The sequence below is a fragment of the Oncorhynchus nerka genome, linkage group LG6, assembly GCF_034236695.1.
Source record: "Oncorhynchus nerka isolate Pitt River linkage group LG6, Oner_Uvic_2.0, whole genome shotgun sequence".
Classification (NCBI taxonomy): domain Eukaryota; kingdom Metazoa; phylum Chordata; class Actinopteri; order Salmoniformes; family Salmonidae; genus Oncorhynchus; species Oncorhynchus nerka.
In genome coordinates this window covers 90,672,778-90,690,982 of record NC_088401.1, presented here as the reverse complement: position 1 = coordinate 90,690,982, position 18,205 = coordinate 90,672,778, and the positions used below count along the sequence as shown (strand labels likewise).

The 18,205-nt window shown below is 46.7% G+C and overlaps 1 protein-coding gene across 2 annotated transcripts in view; it reads left to right on the top strand.

Moving 5' to 3' along the window:
• The first annotated feature begins 4,982 nt into the window (after nt 1-4,982).
• Nucleotides 4,983-18,205, top strand: part of ergic1 (endoplasmic reticulum-golgi intermediate compartment 1) — a 69,362-nt gene continuing 56,139 nt past the window's right edge. Inside the window, exon 1 of one of the 2 annotated variants that reach the window (XM_065020000.1) lies at nt 4,983-5,337. In XM_065020000.1, coding sequence (XP_064876072.1) covers nt 5,318-5,337 — 20 coding nt within the window. In that variant the 5' untranslated portion in view covers nt 4,983-5,317. Of the gene's footprint in view, nt 5,338-7,892; nt 7,993-18,205 lie in introns of those variants that run through there. The other variant, XM_065020001.1, reaches the window with a different exon arrangement.

The following is an 18,205-nucleotide window of genomic DNA, read 5'->3' as shown; positions in this document are numbered from 1 at the left end:
TAGAATAGAATACAGTAGAATAGAATACAGTATATGAGAAATATGTCAACACTATTAAAGTGACTAGTGTTCCATTACTAAAGTGGCCAGTGATTTCAAGTCTGTGTATATACGGCAGCAGCCTCTAAGGTTTTTTAATTTGATTTATTTAACCTTTATTTACCTTTATTCAGTTAAGAACAAATTCTTATTTACAATGACGGCCTAGAAACAGTGGGTTAACTGCCTTGTTCAGGGACAGAACGACAGATTTTTTACCTACCTACCTACCTACCTACCTACCTACCTACCTACCTACCTACCTACCTACTCTTTACCTAGATTTTTTACCTAGGTGCTAGAGATGAGCGTTTTAACAGTCTGATGGCCTTGAGATAGAAGCTGTTTCTCAGTCTCTCGGTCCCAGCTTTGATGCACCTGTACTGACCTCGCCTTCTGGATGATAGCGGAGTGAACAGGAAGTGGCTCGGGGGGGTGGTTGTTGTCCTTGATGATCTTTATGGCCTTCCTGTAACATTGAGTTCTATAGTTGTTATTATCATTATGTAATTCACCTGTTATTAAGCTATTACCAGTATATGAATCACCTAAAACGGTGGTCTTTGTGTAAAATATGTCAACTTCACCACATTAGGAATTTGCTCAATTTTCAGAGATCTAATTATCGAAATATATTATTACATTCTCCCCGTTCAGCTGATAGCTGACGAATAACAAGATCATCAGTAAATAGCTGTCACGGTGGCCATAAAAGTTTAGTTTTTTTATTAGCCTTTTATTGGCCAGTGGTACAAAGCGTTCGATGCCTCGAGAGCGAAAGGTTCACCATAAAAGTGAATGACTGTAGAGAGAATGAATGTCCGGTACATTGCCATGTGCGGAAAACAACACAGAGGACACAAACATTAGGTCATTTAGCGGACACTCTCATCCAGAGCGACTGACCGTAGCGAGTGGATACATTTTAATACGTGGGACTCAAACCCACAAACCCTGGCTGCTCATCGCTCTACCGACTGAGCTACACACATTGTTTGTCAGTCTTGTGTCTTGTTGTTTAGTCATTAGTTGCGTCCCCAATGACACCCTATTCCCTATGCAGTAGGGCTCTGAACAAAAGTAGTGCACTATGTATTAAACTGAGTCAGACTGTGACATGGCACTTGGAAAGGGCCTTTCTCAGAAGATAAGGGAACAGGTTTGTTGTTGACTTTCCACTGACTGACTGACAGCTGAGTGACTGACTGACTGACTGCTGAGTGACTGACTGACTGACAGCTGAGTGACTGAGTGACTGACTGACTGACTGACAGCTGAGTGACTGACTGACTGACAGCTGAGTGACTGACTGACTGACTGACAGCTGAGTGACTGACTGACAGCTGAGTGACTGACTGACTGACTGACTGCTGAGTGACTGACTGACTGACAGCTGAGTGACTGACTGACAGCTGAGTGACTGACTGACTGACTGACTGACTGACTGACTGACTGACAGCTGACTGACTGACTGACAGCTGAGTGACTGACTGACTGCTGAGTGACTGACTGACAGCTGAGTGACTGACTGACAGCTGAGTGACTGACTGCTGAGTGACTGACAGCTGAGTGACTGACTGACAGCTGAGTGACTGACTGACTGACTGACAGCTGAGTGACTGACTGACAGCTGAGTGACTGACTGACTGACTGACTGACAGCTGAGTGACTGACTGACAGCTGAGTGACTGACTGACTGACTGACAGCTGAGTGACTGACTGACAGCTGAGTGACTGACTGACAGCTGAGTGACTGACTGAGTGACTGACTGACTGACAGCTGAGTGACTGACTGACAGCTGAGTGACTGACTGACAGCTGAGTGACTGACTGACAGCTGAGTAGCTAGCTGGCTATAACAGAGGGATGCTACGTTAGCTAGCTGGCTATAACAGAGGGATACTACGTTAGCTAGCTGGCTATGACCTGGGTATGACTATCCAAAACAATGCTGGAACTCTTCCAAGTCAAGGTAACCTTTTGGTATTACTAAATGTAGATATTTTAACTTGCCATGTCAAAAAAGTATACTGAATTGAATTGTTTTGAGAGAGAGAGAGAGAGAGAGAGAGAGAGATGTAATGTAAGTCATTTAACTTGTCATGTCAATAAAGTATACTGAATTGAATTGAGAGAGAGGAGAGAGAGATTACTCAACATACTGGAAATTAAGAAAGCATGAATTGACAAAATAAAACTCTGTAATTTTAGTGCTTTTGCTTCCCATCATTATCAGCTGTCAGGAGGACTGTCCTCTCATCCAGGGAGGGAAGTAAAACAGGGGACGACACTGAGGCATTTCCTGTGACTGTTCAATCCGCGTCCCAAATGGAACCCTATTCTCTCCATGGTGCACTACTTTTGACCAGAGACCTATGGGCCCTAGTGCACTCTATAGGGACTTGGGTGCCATTTGGGACACATTCTCTGTTCAGCTGTCAGTACTGTCGTCCCTGTTCATTTACGGTCACCATCGCCCCGGGCAACAGCCGAGTGAGTGGGCGGGAAAACACAGGGCTTCTCCTCACCACAGAATCACAACACCACGGGCGCATCCTAAACGGAACCCTATTCCCTATATATAGTTCACTAGAGCCCATAGGCCTCTGGTCAAAAGTAGTGCACTACATAGGGAACAGTGTGCCATTTAGGACGCAGTGGTATAACAGTAAGTGGTTGTGGTCAAAAGATTTCTCTTTCTTCTCACAGTCAGCTTCGAGGTGATCCCCTGAAGTTTTTCTTTAGTTTTGTTTTGTAGATGTGAAGAGGCTTTGCTGTTGAATTTAAGTTGACGGTTTTTTAGATCATGAACGGGACCATTTTAATTAGATGTAGACTTACAGCAGTTCCTCTTTGGGTTTCCAGCGCTAGATATATAGGTAGCAATAGAGATATTATTATACACACATATCAATACAATACATTTCCTAGACTCATTCATGTGCAGCTTAGCCTAAGGCATGTATATTTTAGTCATTTGCTAGTTTTTATTTCCCACACAAAAGAGGACATTTCATGTTGCCGGAAGAGGCTGTGAGTGAAGGGAAAACACAACCCCGCCAGGCTTGTCCTCACCACAGAAAAGAGGACATTTCATATTGCCGGAAGAGGCTGTGTGATGAAGGGAAAACACAACCCCGCCAGGCTTGTCCTCACCACAGAACAACATCATAACAGTAACGGGTTGAAGGTTGTTCCTTTTCTCCCCGGAAGTTGTACTTTTTGTTTTGGTTTTGTGGACATGACGCTTTTCATAATTCAACGGACTATTTTCCCATAATGAACAACAACACAACGATGTCGTAACAGTAGCTGGTTGGGTCCTCCGTTTGTTCCAGGGCAAGTCCAAGCTAGCTGAATTGCACTGAGACTCAGATTATTCACTTGAACATTTATACCAAACAAAAACCATTGATTTTAAAAGTTGAACAAACCATACTCTATGCACAAAGACTGATTTTTAAAAACAATTTTACAAAAAAAACACAACTGGAAGAACGGTTGCTGGAAGAACGGTGCAGATGCAAAGATTGGTAACAGAATTTCTGATAAATCTCCCTCAGTGTTTTATGTGACCACGTGTCAATGAAGATGGAAAGATGCCTGTCTGCAGAAAGAATGACAGCCATGACATGACACATTGACATCTAGTAAATATTTTCTTAACTCTATTTTCTTAAAACTTTTTGGTTTTAAGGGCATGTAAGCATTTCACGATAAGGAGCATGTTGTAATCGGCGCATGTGACAAATAAAATTTGATTTGATCACGAGATAAATAAGTTGTGATCTCGACATAATGAGGGGGAAAAATATGTATTAATTTGTCCTCTCTGGACTTCTTACAGACCTTCAAAAGGCAGGCAAACATTTCAGTCCTTTGCTAGCTGTGTTCGAATACCCATACTAACATACTGTATACTACATACTTAATGAGTACATACTGCATAGTATATACTATTATTTAATTTTACTATACTGTAAACAAACAGTATTCTTTCAGTTGAGCATACTAGCGCTTCGCCTGTCTACCAGAAGTTGATGCGGTTGCTATGCAACCTAGACATTTTACGGTTTCAGGTGTGTTCATAAATTCAATCTGGAGCACCACAGTGCGCTCTGGGCTTTCGTAAATCCAGAGCGAGTTGTCAGCTTGTCTGTTAGTAAATGAGGTGGACACTGGCAGGAGGAGTAGTGTCTCAATGACAGTCAAGCACCCAGGCTAACTGGATAACGTTTGCTAGCTATTACTTCCTGACACAAATGAGAGAACACCTCACTCCGACTATTTTCCTCGCCCCTAGCAGAGCTGGTTAGGCTGTTTACATTTTATCCAGAGTGTTGGTGACTGTAACTGTGCTGCTGGCAACAATTCAATTACACGTTTTGCCTTCTTTACTGACACCGACCATATTCAACTGATGTTGAGCATTTGTAAATTCATCAGTTATTCGGCACTCAGAGGAGAGTTCTCTGAAATCGGGAGACAGAATTAACAAAGTCCATTGAGAAAGCACAACGACTATACCGTTTAGTTAAGAATGATGTATATAATCAAGTCAATAAACGTTGGATAGTTAAATTATAGTTCATATACTACCTGGCAAATTCTATGTATTAGTAACCAACTACCGTTAGGTACCTAACAGTAGCTAACATACCAGTACATACTGCTGTATGGATAGCGTAACTAACAAATTGTCAGCCAACATAAAGTGTAAGTAACTTTAAAGTCATTACTTTATTACATTGCTCAACATGTTCTTAACATTTGTCATAATTAGTTAAAGCAATGGATTTGTATCCGCTCTGGTCGGACTTCGACTGCATATTTCCCGCCATTCCCTTCAAATTTGCAAACCATGTGAAGCCACGTCAATTTCCTGAAGAAGTGCATTATGGCCCCTAACGTACGGAAATAGTGTCCTCTGCGTGTCAACTTCATATTTTGGAGATTTTAGTACGACATCGGGGAACTTTTGGCATACTAACTATATCCATACTATGGCCAATAATCATACTATATACCAAATCACGTTACAAATAGTGTGGTTTAGTATGAGTATTTTAACACAGCTCTACGGTCTGGTTTAATTTTAAAAGAACGGAAAGAGAATCTTTCAACCAGGAAGTGAATTCAACCAATAGGATTCTGGCAAAGCGTCCTAAACTGACGTCACCCGGTAACGATGAACAACCGGTAGGATTGTAGAGAAATCTGTGCTGATTTTCCGTTAACTCAATTGTTTTAATATACTCATCTAAAACGTGCAAACATCATGGTTTTCGATGTGAGGAGGTGAGTAAAAGGATTTTGGTTCACAATTCTCAGGCTTAAATTACACTCGTAACATTTTTTAAAATTGTCTTCTGTGCATGTAGAGAATCCCCTGCCATCCTCTTGTTCTAACTTTACTAGCCAACAAGTTAACGGTATGATAGTTGCTACAACAGGTATTATTATATTGTATCTGCGGGCAGCTGCAGTTTTATTGGGTCAGTAGATTGTCCAAAAAGTATACCCGTTTTGCCTGAAGAGATGCCCATTCAGACGAACTATTTAGCATCTAGGCTAACAGGCTATCATCCTGAAAAACACTAATAAAAGGCACTTTAACTTTTAATTGTGAAATAAAACCTAATAGGCTATTATATTACACATACGTTAAATTATAGGCTATTGTTGTCTTACATTGTATTATTTATGCAGTATGTTATTTATTTTGTAAATATCAAAATACTTTTTTTCTCTCCTTTTGTTGGACCATTTAATATCAGCCATTGTTTCTGTCATGACCTATGCTTTCACCTATATTATGATTGTACTTCGGTGCACGAAGGAGAGCGGATGAGGACTCATCTGTAGGATGTAGGGTACTGGTTCATACTCTGTTGGACCTACAGCGCGAAGAGACTGCGGTCACACACGCAAATATACACGTTATACCAGGCTGGTCTCATAGACTAGACGTAACATAGTAAAAGTAAATCCGGGACACTCAAATTAGTAAGCTATACTACATTACCAAAAGTATGTAGACACCTGCACGTCAATCACCTCATTCCAAAAGCATTGGCATTAATATGGAGTTGGTCCCCCCTTTGCTGCTATAACAGCCTCTACTCTTCTGGGAAGGCTTTCCACTAGATGTTGGAACATTGCTGCTATAACAGCCTCCACTCTTCTGGGAAGGCTTTCCACTAGATGTTGGAACATTGCTGCTATAACAGCCTCCACTCTTCTTGGAAGGCTTTCCACTAGATGTTGGAACATTGCTGCTATAACAGCCTCTACTCTTCTGGGAAGGCTTTCCACTAGATGTTGGAACATTGCTGCTATAACAGCCTCCACTCTTCTGGGAAGGCTTTCAGCCACAAGCAGTAGTAGGTTGGGCGATTAGGCCTGGCTCGCAGTCGGCGTTCCAATTTATCCCAAAGGTGTTTGAAGGGGTTTAGCTCAGGCCAGTCAAGTTCTTCCACACCGATCTCAACAAACCATTTCTGTATGGACCTCGCACGGGGGCATTGTCATGCTGAAACAGGAAAGGGCCTTCCCCAAACTGTTGCCACAAAGTTGGAAGCTCAGAATCGTCTAGAATGTCCTTGTATGCTGTAGCATTAAGATTTCCTTTCGCTGGAACTAAGGGGCCTGAACCATGAAAAACAGCCCCAGACCATTATTTCTCCTCCACCAAACTTTACAGTTGGCACTATGCATTGGGGCAGGTAGAATTCTCTTGGCATCTGCCAAACCAAGATTAGTCCGTCGGACTGCCAGATGGTGACACGTGATTCACCACTCCAGAGAACACGTTTCCACTGCTCCAGAGTCCAATGGCGGCGAGCTTTACACCACTCTAGCCAATGCTTGGCATTTCACATGGTGATTTTAGGCTTGTGTGCAGCTGCTCAAACATGGCAACACATTTCATGAAGCTCCCGACAAACTGTTATTGTGCTGACGATGCTTCCAGAGGCAGTTTACTGGGTCCTGATGATTTTTACGTGCAAAGTGCTTCAGCACTCGGTGGTCCCGTTCTGTGAGCTTGTGTGGCCTACCACTTTATGGCTGAGACGTTGTTGCTCCTAGATGTTTCCACTTCACAATAACAGCCCTTACAGTTGACCGGGGCAGCTCTAGCAGGGAAGATATTTGACCAACTGACTTGTTGGAAAGTTGGCATCCTGTGACAGTGTCACGTTGAAAGTCACTGAGCTCTTCAGTAAGGCCATTCTACTGACAATGTTTGTCTATGGAGATTGCATGGCGGTGTGTTAGATGTGATGAAATAGCCAAATCCACTCATTTGAAGTGGTGTCCAAATACTTTTGTGTGTATATATAGTGTATGTTACGTTTGGTATGGTTACATAAGACCGATAATTACTTAAGGCAAAAACGAAAGTAGGGTGGTGGATGAGGGGGCATATGACATGAACGTCTAGTAATCCATAGGTTGCAAGTTCGAATCTCCTCATGGACAACTTTAGCATTTTACCAACTTTTCAACTACTTACTACTTTTTAGCTACTTTGCAACTAGTTAGCATGTTAGCTAACCCCATAGCCTAGGCAACGTTAGCCACCTAGCTAGAATTTGTGAAAAAAAATCATACATTTAGCAAATTAATAACTTTTATAGTACTGTTTTCCAATTCGTAACATATCATACAAAGTGTAATTCTTAACATATTATACGAAATAGATGGACATCCATAAATTAATACATACCATAAGAAACATTACATATAGTAAAAGTAGTGGTTCAGATTTATGTACAGAATAATACGAAATGTTCTGAGCTCAGGCTGGGTATACGGTTCCAAATCCCACAGCCATTGTTTGCACACTGCTTGTCATCAGGGCTGGGACTTGCCTGGCTGCCTGAGCTGTAAGAGCGGCTTCAAGTTGTGTAATGTTGAATCAAGATAATCATTCTACCCGACACGAGCCCGGTAAGTGCATGTGTACTTTAGAACCTGCTGTGTTGCGTCAAGACAGTCGTACCTTAAATACCGACCCACCTGTGAGACACCTCGTTCTGGGAATTTCGCGGATACTGGTTTTGTCCAAAATGACACTATTCCCTACATATTGCACTACTTTTGACCAGGGCCCTGTAGGGCAGTGGTTCCCTACTCCAGTCCTCCAGTACTACCAGCAGTACAGTTTGTTGTAGCCCTCGACAAACACACCTTATTCTACTTGTTAACTAATCATCAGGCCTTCAATGAGTTGAATCAGGTGAGTTTATCCAGGGCTACAACACACAAAGTGTACTGTTGTGCGTACTGTAGGACTGGAGCTGGGAACCACTGCTGTAGGGAATAGGGGGAGGCATTTTAATTCCCAAACACAGGGGAAGATCAGAGTTTACTATGAGTTGACAATAATCTGAAGTTGAAAGACCTTTTTTGGAATGTGAACATTTAACAATCACATTTAGAATGTGTGGCCCCACTCTACATCCAGCTAGCTAGCTGCCCCACTCCACATCCAACTAGCTAGCTGCCCCACTCTACATCCAACTAGCTAGCTGCCCCACTCCACATCCAACTAGCTAGCTGCCCCACTCTACATCCAACTAGCTAGCTGCCCCACTCCACATCCAACTAGCTAGCTGCCCCACTCCACATCCAACTAGCTAGCTGCCCCACTCTACATCCAGCTAGCTAGCTGCCCCACTCCACATCCAACTAGCTAGCGGCCCCACTCCACATCCAACTAGCTAGCTGCCCCACTCTACATCCAGCTAGCTAGCTGCCCCACTCCACATCCAACTACCTAGCTGCCCCACTCCACATCCAGCTAGCTAGCTGCCCCACTCCACATCCAACTAGCTAGCTGCCCCACTCTACATCCAGCTAGCTAGCTGTCCCACTCTACATCCAGCTAGCTAGCTGCCCCACTCTACATCCAGCTAGCTGCCCCACTCTACATCCAACTAGCTAGCTGCCCCACTCTACATCCAACTAACTAGCTGCCCCACTCCACATCCAACTAGCTTGCTGTCCCAGAGAACTCAACATGTCAAGACCATGTTTCACTCCACATCCAGCTAGCTAGCTGCCCCACTCCACATCCAGCTAGCTAGCTGCCCCACTCTACATCCAACTAGCTAGCTGCCCCAGAGAACTCCACATGTCAAGATCATGTTTCACTCTACATCCAACTAGCTTGCTGTCCCAGAGAACTCCACATGTCAAGACCATGTTTCACTCTACATTCAACTAGCTAGCTAGCTGCCCCACTCCACATCCAACTAGCTAGCTGCCCCACTCCACATCCAGCTAGCTAGCTGCCCCACTCCACATCCAACTAGCTAGCTGCCCCACTCCACATCCAGCTAGCTAGCTGCCCCACTCTACATCCAGCTAGCTAGCTGCCCCACTCTACATCCAACTAGCTAGCTGCCCCACTCCACATCCAACTAGCTAGCTGCCCCACTCCACATCCAGCTAGCTAGCTGCCCCACTCCACATCCAACTAGCTAGCTGCCCCACTCCACATCCAGCTAGCTAGCTGCTCCACATCCAACTAGCTAGCTGCCCCACTCCACATACAACTAGCTAGCTGCCCCACTCCACATCCAGCTAGCTAGCTGCCCCACTCCACATCCAGCTAGCTAGCTGCCCCACTCCACATGCAGCTAGCTAGCTAGCTGCCCCACTCCACATGCAGCTAGCTAGCTGCCCCACTCCACATCCAGCTAGCTAGCTGCCCCACTCCACATCCAAATAGCTAGCTGTCCTACTCTACATCCAACTAGCTAGCTGTCCCACTCCACATCCAACTAGCTAGCTGCCCCACTCCACATCCAAATAGCTAGCTGTCCCACTCCACATCCAAATAGCTAGCTGCCCCACTCTACATCCAGCTAGCTAGCTGTCCCACTCTACATACAGCTAGCTAGCTGCCCCACTCTACATCCAGCTAGCTAGCTGCCCCACTCTACATCCAGCTAGCTAGCTGCCCCACTCCACATCCAGCTAGCTAGCTGCCCCACTCTACATCCAGCTAGCTAGCTGCCCCACTCCACATCCAGCTAGCTAGCTGCCCCACTCTACATCCAGCTAGCTAGCTGCCCCACTCCACATCCAGCTAGCTAGCTGCCCCACTCTACATCCAGCTAGCTAGCTGCCCCACTCCACATCCAGCTAGCTAGCTGCCCCATCTACATCCAGCTAGCTAGCTGCCCCACTCTACATCCAGCTAGCTAGCTGCCCCACTCTACATCCAGCTAGCTAGCTGCCCCACTCCACATCCAGCTAGCTAGCTGCCCCACTCCACATCCAGCTAGCTAGCTGCCCCACTCCACATCCAGCTAGCTAGCTGCCCCACTCTACATACAACTAGCTAGCTGCCCCACTCTACATCCAGCTAGCTAGCTGCCCCACTCCACATCCAGCTAGCTAGCTGCCCCACTCTACATCCAGCTAGCTAGCTGCCCCACTCCACATCCAGCTAGCTAGCTGCCCCACTCTACATCCAGCTAGCTAGCCCCCACTCCACATCCAACTAGCTAGCTGCCCCACTCTACATCCAGCTAGCTAGCTGCCCCACTCTACATCCAGCTAGCTAGCTGCCCCACCACATCCAGCTAGCTAGCTGCCCCACTCCACATCCAGCTAGCTAGCTGCCCCACTCCACATCCAACTAGCTAGCTGCCCCACTCTACATCCAGCTAGCTAGCTGCCCCACTCCACATCCAACTAGCTAGCTGCCCCACTCTACATCCAGCTAGCTAGCTGCCCCACTCTACATCCAGCTAGCTAGCTGCCCCACTCCACATCCAGCTAGCTAGCTGCCCCACTCCCACATCCAGCCTACATCCACTGCAGCCAGCTAGCTGCCCCACTCCCACATCCAACTAGCTAGCTGCCCCACTCCACATCCAGCTAGCTAGCTGCCCCACTCCACATCCAAATAGCTAGCTGCCCCAGCTAGCTAGCTGCTCCACATCCAGCTAGCTAGCTGCCCCACTCCACATCCACATCCAGCTAGCTAGCTGCCCCACTCCACATCCAGCTAGCTAGCTGCCCCACATCCAGCTAGCTAGCTGCCCCACTCCACATCCAGCTAGCTGCTGCCCACTCCCACATCCAACTAGCTAGCTGCCCCACTCTACATCCAGCTAGCTAGCTGCCCCACTCCACATCCAGCTAGCTAGCTGCCCCACTCTACATCCAGCTAGCTAGCTGCCCCACTCCACATCCAACTAGCTAGCTGCCCCACTCTACATCCAGCTAGCTAGCTGCCCCACTCCACATCCAACTAGCTAGCTGCCCCACTCTACATCCAGCTAGCTAGCTGCCCCACTCCACATCCAGCTAGCTAGCTGCCCCACTCTACATCCAGCTAGCTAGCTGCCCCACTCCAACTAGCTAGCTGCATCCAGCTAGCTAGCTGCCCCACTCCACATCCAACTAGCTAGCTGCCCCACTCTACATCCAGCTAGCTAGCTGCCCCACTCTACATCCAGCTAGCTAGCTGCCCCACTCCACATCCAGCTAGCTAGCTGCCCCACTCCACATCCAGCTAGCTAGCTGCCCCACTCCACATCCAACTAGCTAGCTGCTCCACATCCACATACAACTAGCTAGCTGCCCCACTCCACATCCAGCTAGCTAGCTGCCCCACTCCACATCCAGCTAGCTAGCTGCCCCACTCCACATCCAGCTAGCTAGCTGCCCCACTCCACATCCAGCTAGCTAGCTGCCCCACTCCACATCCAGCTAGCTAGCTGCCCCACTCTACATCCAGCTAGCTAGCTGCCCCACTCTACATACAACTAGCTAGCTGCCCCACTCCACATCCAGCTAGCTAGCTGCCCCACTCCACATCCAAATAGCTAGCTGTCCCACTCTACATCCAGCTAGCTAGCTGTCCCACTCCACATCCAACTAGCTAGCTGCCCCACTCTACATCCAGCTAGCTAGCTGCCCCACTCCACATCCAGCTAGCTAGATGCCCCACTCCACATCCAGCTAGCTAGCTGCCCCACTCCACATCCAAATAGCTAGCTGCCCCACTCTACATCCAGCTAGCTAGCTGCCCCACTCCACATCCAACTAGCTAGCTGCCCCACTCTACATCCAGCTAGCTAGCTGCCCCACTCCACATCCAGCTAGCTAGCTGCCCCACTCTACATCCAGCTAGCTAGCTGCCCCACTCCACATCCAGCTAGCTAGCTGCCCCACTCTACATCCAGCTAGCTAGCTGCCCCACTCCACATCCAGCTAGCTAGCTGCCCCACTCCACATCCAGCTAGCTAGCTGCCCCACTCCACATCCAACTAGCTAGCTGCCCCACTCCACATCCAACTAGCTAGCTGCCCCACTCCACATCCAGCTAGCTAGCTGCCCCACTCCACATCCAGCTAGCTAGCTGCCCCACTCCACATCCAGCTAGCTAGCTGCCCCACTCTACATCCAGCTGCCCCACTCTACATCCAACTAGCTGCCCCACTCCACATCCAGCTAGCTAGCTGCCCCACTCCACATCCAAATAGCTAGCTGCCCCACTCTACATCCAGCTAGCTAGCTGCCCCCACTCCACATCCAGCTAGCTAGCTGCCCCACTCTACATCCAGCTAGCTAGCTGCCCCACTCCACATCCAGCTAGCTAGATGCCCCACTCCACATCCAGCTAGCTAGCTGCCCCACTCCACATCCAAATAGCTAGCTGCCCCACTCTACATCCAGCTAGCTAGCTGTCCCACTCCACATCCAACTAGCTAGCTGCCCCACTCCACATCCAGCTAGCTAGCTGCCCCACTCTACATCCAGCTAGCTAGCTGCCCCACTCCACATCCAACTAGCTAGCTGCCCCACTCTACATCCAGCTAGCTAGCTGCCCCACTCTACATCCAACTAGCTAGCTGCCCCACTCTGGATCCAACTAGCTGAGCTGCCCCACTCCACATCCAGCTAGCTTGCTGCCCCACTCTACATCCAGCTAGCTAGCTGCCCCACTCCACATCCAGCTAGCTAGCTGCCCCACTCCACATCCAACTAGCTAGCTGCCCCACTCCACATCCAGCTAGCTAGCTGCCCCACTCTACATCCAGCTAGCTAGCTGCCCCACTCTACATCCAGCTAGCTTGCTGCCCCACTCTACATCCAGCTAGCTAGCTGCCCCACTCCACATCCAGCTAGCTAGCTGATTTAACTTTGGATTGGAGATGTTTGACTCCACATCCAGCTAGCTAGCTGCCCCACTCTACATCCAGCTAGCTAGCTGCCCCACTCCACATCCAAATAGCTAGCTGCCCCACTCTACATCAACTAGCTAGCTGTCCCAGAGAACTCAACATGTCAACATGTCAAGACCATGTTTCACTTCACATCCAGCTATGGAGACCAGCGAGCTGAGATAAGGGGGGACTTTACCTAGCAGGGTCTTGCAGATGACATGGAGCCAGTGGGTTTGGCGACGAGTATTAAGCAAGGGCCAGCCAACGAGAGCGTACAGGTCGCAATGGTGGGTAGTATATGGGGCTTTGGTGACAAAACGGATTGCACTGTGATAGACTGCATCCAATTTGTTGAGTAGGGTATTGGAGGCTATTTTGTAAATGACATCGCCCAAGTCGAGGATTGGTAGGATGGTCAGTTTTACAAGGGTATGTTTGGCAGCATGAGTGAAGGATGCTTTGTTGCGAAATAGGAAGCCAATTCTAGATTTAACTTTGGATTGGAGATGTTTGATATGGGTCTGGAAGGAGAGTTTACAGTCTAACCAGACACCTAAGTATTTGTAGTTGTCCACGTATTCTAAGTCAGAACCGTTCAGAGTAGTGATGTTGGACAGGCGGGTAGGTGCAGGTAGCGATCGGTTGAAGAGCATGCATTTAGTTTTACTTGTATTTAAGAGCAATTGGAGGCCACGGAAGGAGAGTTGTATGGCATTGAAGCTTGCCTGGAGGGTTGTTAACACAGTGTCCAAAGAAGGGCCAGAAGTATACAGAATGGTGTCGTCTGCGTAGAGGTGGATCAGAGAATCACCAGCAGCAAGAGCGACATCATTGATGTATACAGAGAAGAGAGTCGGTCAGAGAAGTTTCTGGGCCTGAGAAATAGGCAGTTTCAAACGGATATGTTTTTTAGCCAAAAACTAAAATACTGCCCCCTACACTCAATAAGTTTTAACACAGAATGTTGTCGTCTGCGTAGTGTTTCCTGGGTCCTGTTGTAGTCTAGAGCAGTGTTTCCTGGGTCCTGTTGTAGTCTAGAGCAGTGTTTCCTGGGTCCTGTTGTAGTCTAGAGCAGTGTTTCCTGGGTCCTGTTGTAGTCTAGAGCAGTGTTTCCTGGGTCCTGTAGTAGTCTAGAGCAGTGTTTCCTGGGTCCTGTAGTAGTCTAGAGCAGTGTTTCCTGGGTCCTGTAGTAGTCTAGAGCAGTGTTTCCTGGTCCTGTTCTTGTAGTAGTCTAGAGCAGTGTTTCCTGGGTCCTGTAGTAGTCTAGAGCAGTGTTTCCTGGGTCCTGTAGTAGTCTAGAGCAGTGTTTCCTGGGTCCTGTTGTAGTCTAGAGCAGTGTTTCCTGGGTCCTGTAGTAGTCTAGAGCAGTGTTTCCTGGGTCCTGTAGTAGTCTAGAGCAGTGTTTCCTGGGTCCTGTAGTAGTCTAGAGCAGTGTTTCCTGGTCCTGTTCTTGTAGTAGTGTCTCCTGGTCCTGTTCTTGTAGTAGTCTAGAGCAGTGTTTCCTGGTCCTGTTCTTGTAGTAGTCTAGAGCAGTGTTTCCTGGTCCTGTTCTTGTAGTAGTCTAGAACAGTGTTTCCTGGTCCTGTTCTTGTAGTAGTCTAGAACAGTGTTTCCTGGTCCTGTTCTTGTAGTAGTCTAGAGCAGTGTTTCCTGGGTCCTGTAGTAGTCTAGAGCAGTGTTTCCTGGGTCCTGTAGTAGTCTAGAGCAGTGTTTCCTGGGTCCTGTAGTAGTCTAGAGCAGTGTTTCCTGGGTCCTGTAGTAGTCTAGAGCAGTGTTTCCTGGTCCTGTAGTAGTCTAGAGCAGTGTTTCCTGGTCCTGTAGTAGTCTAGAGCAGTGTTTCCTGGTCTTGTAGTAGTCTAGAGCAGTGTTTCCTGGTCTTGTAGTAGTCTAGAGCAGTGTTTCCTGGGTCCTGTAGTAGTCTAGAGCAGTGTTTCCTGGTCTTGTAGTAGTCTAGAGCAGTGTTTCCTGGTCTTGTAGTAGTCTAGAGCAGTGTTTCCTGGGTCCTGTAGTAGTCTAGAGCAGTGTTTCCTGGGTCCTGTTGTAGTCTAGAGCAGTGTTTCCTGGGTCCTGTAGTAGTCTAGAGCAGTGTTTCCTGGTCCTGTTCTTGTAGTAGTCTAGAGTAGTGTCTCCTGGTCCTGTTCTTGTAGTAGTCTAGAGCAGTGTTTCCTGGTCCTGTTCTTGTAGTAGTCTAGAGCAGTGTTTCCTGGTCCTGTTCTTGTAGTAGTCTAGAACAGTGTTTCCTGGTCCTGTTCTTGTTTCCTGGGTCCCGTAGTAGTCTAGAACAGTGTTTCCTGGTCCTGTTCTTGTTTCCTGGGTCCTGTTCTTGTAGTAGTCTAGAACAGTGTTTCCTGGTCCTGTTCTTGTAGTAGTCTAGAGCAGTGTTTCCTGGGTCCCGTAGTAGTCTAGAGCAGTGTTTCCTGGGTCCCGTAGTAGTCTAGAGCAGTGTTTCCTGGGTCCCGTAGTAGTCTAGAGCAGTGTTTCCTGGGTCCCGTAGTAGTCTAGAGCAGTGTTTCCTGGGTCCCGTAGTAGTCTAGAGCAGTGTTTCCTGGGTCCCGTAGTAGTCTAGAGCAGTGTTTCCTGGGTCCCGTAGTAGTCTAGAGCAGTGTTTCCTGGGTCCCGTAGTAGTCTAGAGCAGTGTTTCCTGGGTCCCGTAGTAGTCTAGAGCAGTGTTTCCTGGGTCCCGTAGTAGTCTAGAGCAGTGTTTCCTGGTCCTGTTCTTGTAGTAGTCTAGAACAGTGTTTCCTGGGTCCTGTAGTAATCTAGAGCAGTGTCTCCTGGTCATTGTCCTGTAGTAGTCTAGAACAGTGTTTCCTGGGTCCTGTAGTAGTCTAGAGCAGTGTTTCCTGGGTCTTGTAGTAGTCTAGAGCAGTGTTTCCTGGTCCCGTAGTAGTCTAGAACAGTGTTTCCTGGGTCCCGTAGTAGTCTAGAGCAGTGTTTCCTGGTCCTGTTCTTGTAGTAGTCTAGAACAGTGTTTCCTGGGTCTTGTAGTAGTCTAGAACAGTGTTTCCTGGGTCCCGTAGTAGTCTAGAGCAGTGTTTCCTGGGTCCCGTAGTAGTCTAGAGCAGTGTTTCCTGGTCCTGTTCTTGTAGTAGTCTAGAACAGTGTTTCCTGGGTCCTGTAGTAGCATAGAACAGACTGTCTTGATGTGTTATTGACTTTAGTTTTAGTAGCAAATTAGCAACTATCAGATCTTCCTGTATATTGAAGTCAATGCTGAATGGTGTGAGATGGTGTGGGTGTGTGTTTTCAGATGTTTGGTGTGTCTTGTGTACTTTTCCATGTGGCTGTCTGTGTCTGTGTGTTGGGGGTTAATAGGTCATTGCTGGGGTCAGATTTCAGGAATGTGTGAGGCTGTCTGGGCCTGTTTGTCATGGCTGTGTTTCAGAGCTAACATTCCACTGCTCTTCAGTAATGCTGCAAAGTATTCTGGGAATATAAAAATGTGCTGAAAATCCCCCCCCTCTCTCACCACCTCTCTCCTCTCCTGTCTCTCTCTCTCTCTTTCAAATAACTTTGTCAAATATCTCAAGCATAGGTTGGTCACTTTTTGTCTAAATTTGGTACACAGAAGCTAGGTTAAACAGAATGCCACCGGTTGGCCTATAGGTGGCGCTGTTAAAAGCAGTCTCACTTAAATCCTCATATCCAAATGTAGAACCAGAAGTGATGTTTAAATGACCAAATTGAGAGAAACTAAGGGATTGCTCAAGTGTTTCCTGATCCCGTAGTAGTCTAGAGCAGTGTTTCCTGATCCCGTAGTAGTCTAGAGCAGTGTTTCCTGGGTCCCGTAGTAGTCTAGAGCAGTGTTTCCTGGGTCCCGTAGTAGTCTAGAGCAGTGTTTCCTGGGTCCCGTAGTAGTCTAGAGCAGTGTTTCCTGGGTCCCGTAGTAGTCTAGAGCAGTGTTTCCTGGGTCCCGTAGTAGTTTTGACAAATCAAAAATCAGATTTTTTACAGCATGTGGTATTGATATCTTTAAAAACAACTTTCTGTACATGTGTAACACTCAAAATCATCTGCACACTTCGTCTCCTTTATGAACCAACACCTCAGATTCATCCAGATTTAGTATTTAGAGGTTTTAATGGTTTTGAGAAAGAAACAAATTAGGGAAAATGGGATCTCAGAAGTCCTAACGTTTTTGCAGTCATCATATATATTCAGTATCAGCCAAAAGTTTGGACACCAACTCATTCCAGGGTTTTTCTTTATTCTCACTGTTTTCTACATTGTATAATAATTGTGAAGACATCAAAACTATGACATTTCACATATTGAATCATGTAGTAACCAAAAAAGTGAACAAATGAAAATATATTTGAGATTCTTCAAAGTAGCCACCCTTTGCACTCTTGGCATTCTCTCAACCAGCTTCATGAGGTAGTCACCTGGAATGTATTTCAATGAACCTAGAGGCTAGCGTCCCACCTCTCAACAGCCAGTGAAACTGCAGGGCGCCAAATTCAAAACAACAACAGAAGTACCATAATTAAAATTCCTCAAACATAGATGTATTTTACACAATTTTTAAAGATAAAACTCACGGTAATCCAACCACAGTGTCAGATTTCAAAAACGCTTTTCGGCGAAAGCAGAACATATGATTATGTTAGGTCAGCAACTAGTCACAGAAAGCATTGTCATTTTCCAACCAAAGAGAGTACATGTATGTTTTGTTCGGTACAGTAAATAATTATATCCACAAATCTCAGTTTACATTGGCGCGTTACGTTCAGTAGTTCCAAAACATCCAGTGATTTTTGCAGAGAGCCACATCAATTTACAGAAATGCTCATAAAATGTTGATGAAAATAGTATTGTGCACGGAATTATAGATACACTTCTCCTTAATTAATGCAACCGCTGTGTCAGATTTAAAAAAAACTTTACAGAAAAAGCAATAATCTGAGTATATTTTGGGTATATGTCGACGGAATTAATCGGACAATTTGTGATGTTTATGGGACATATTCCAC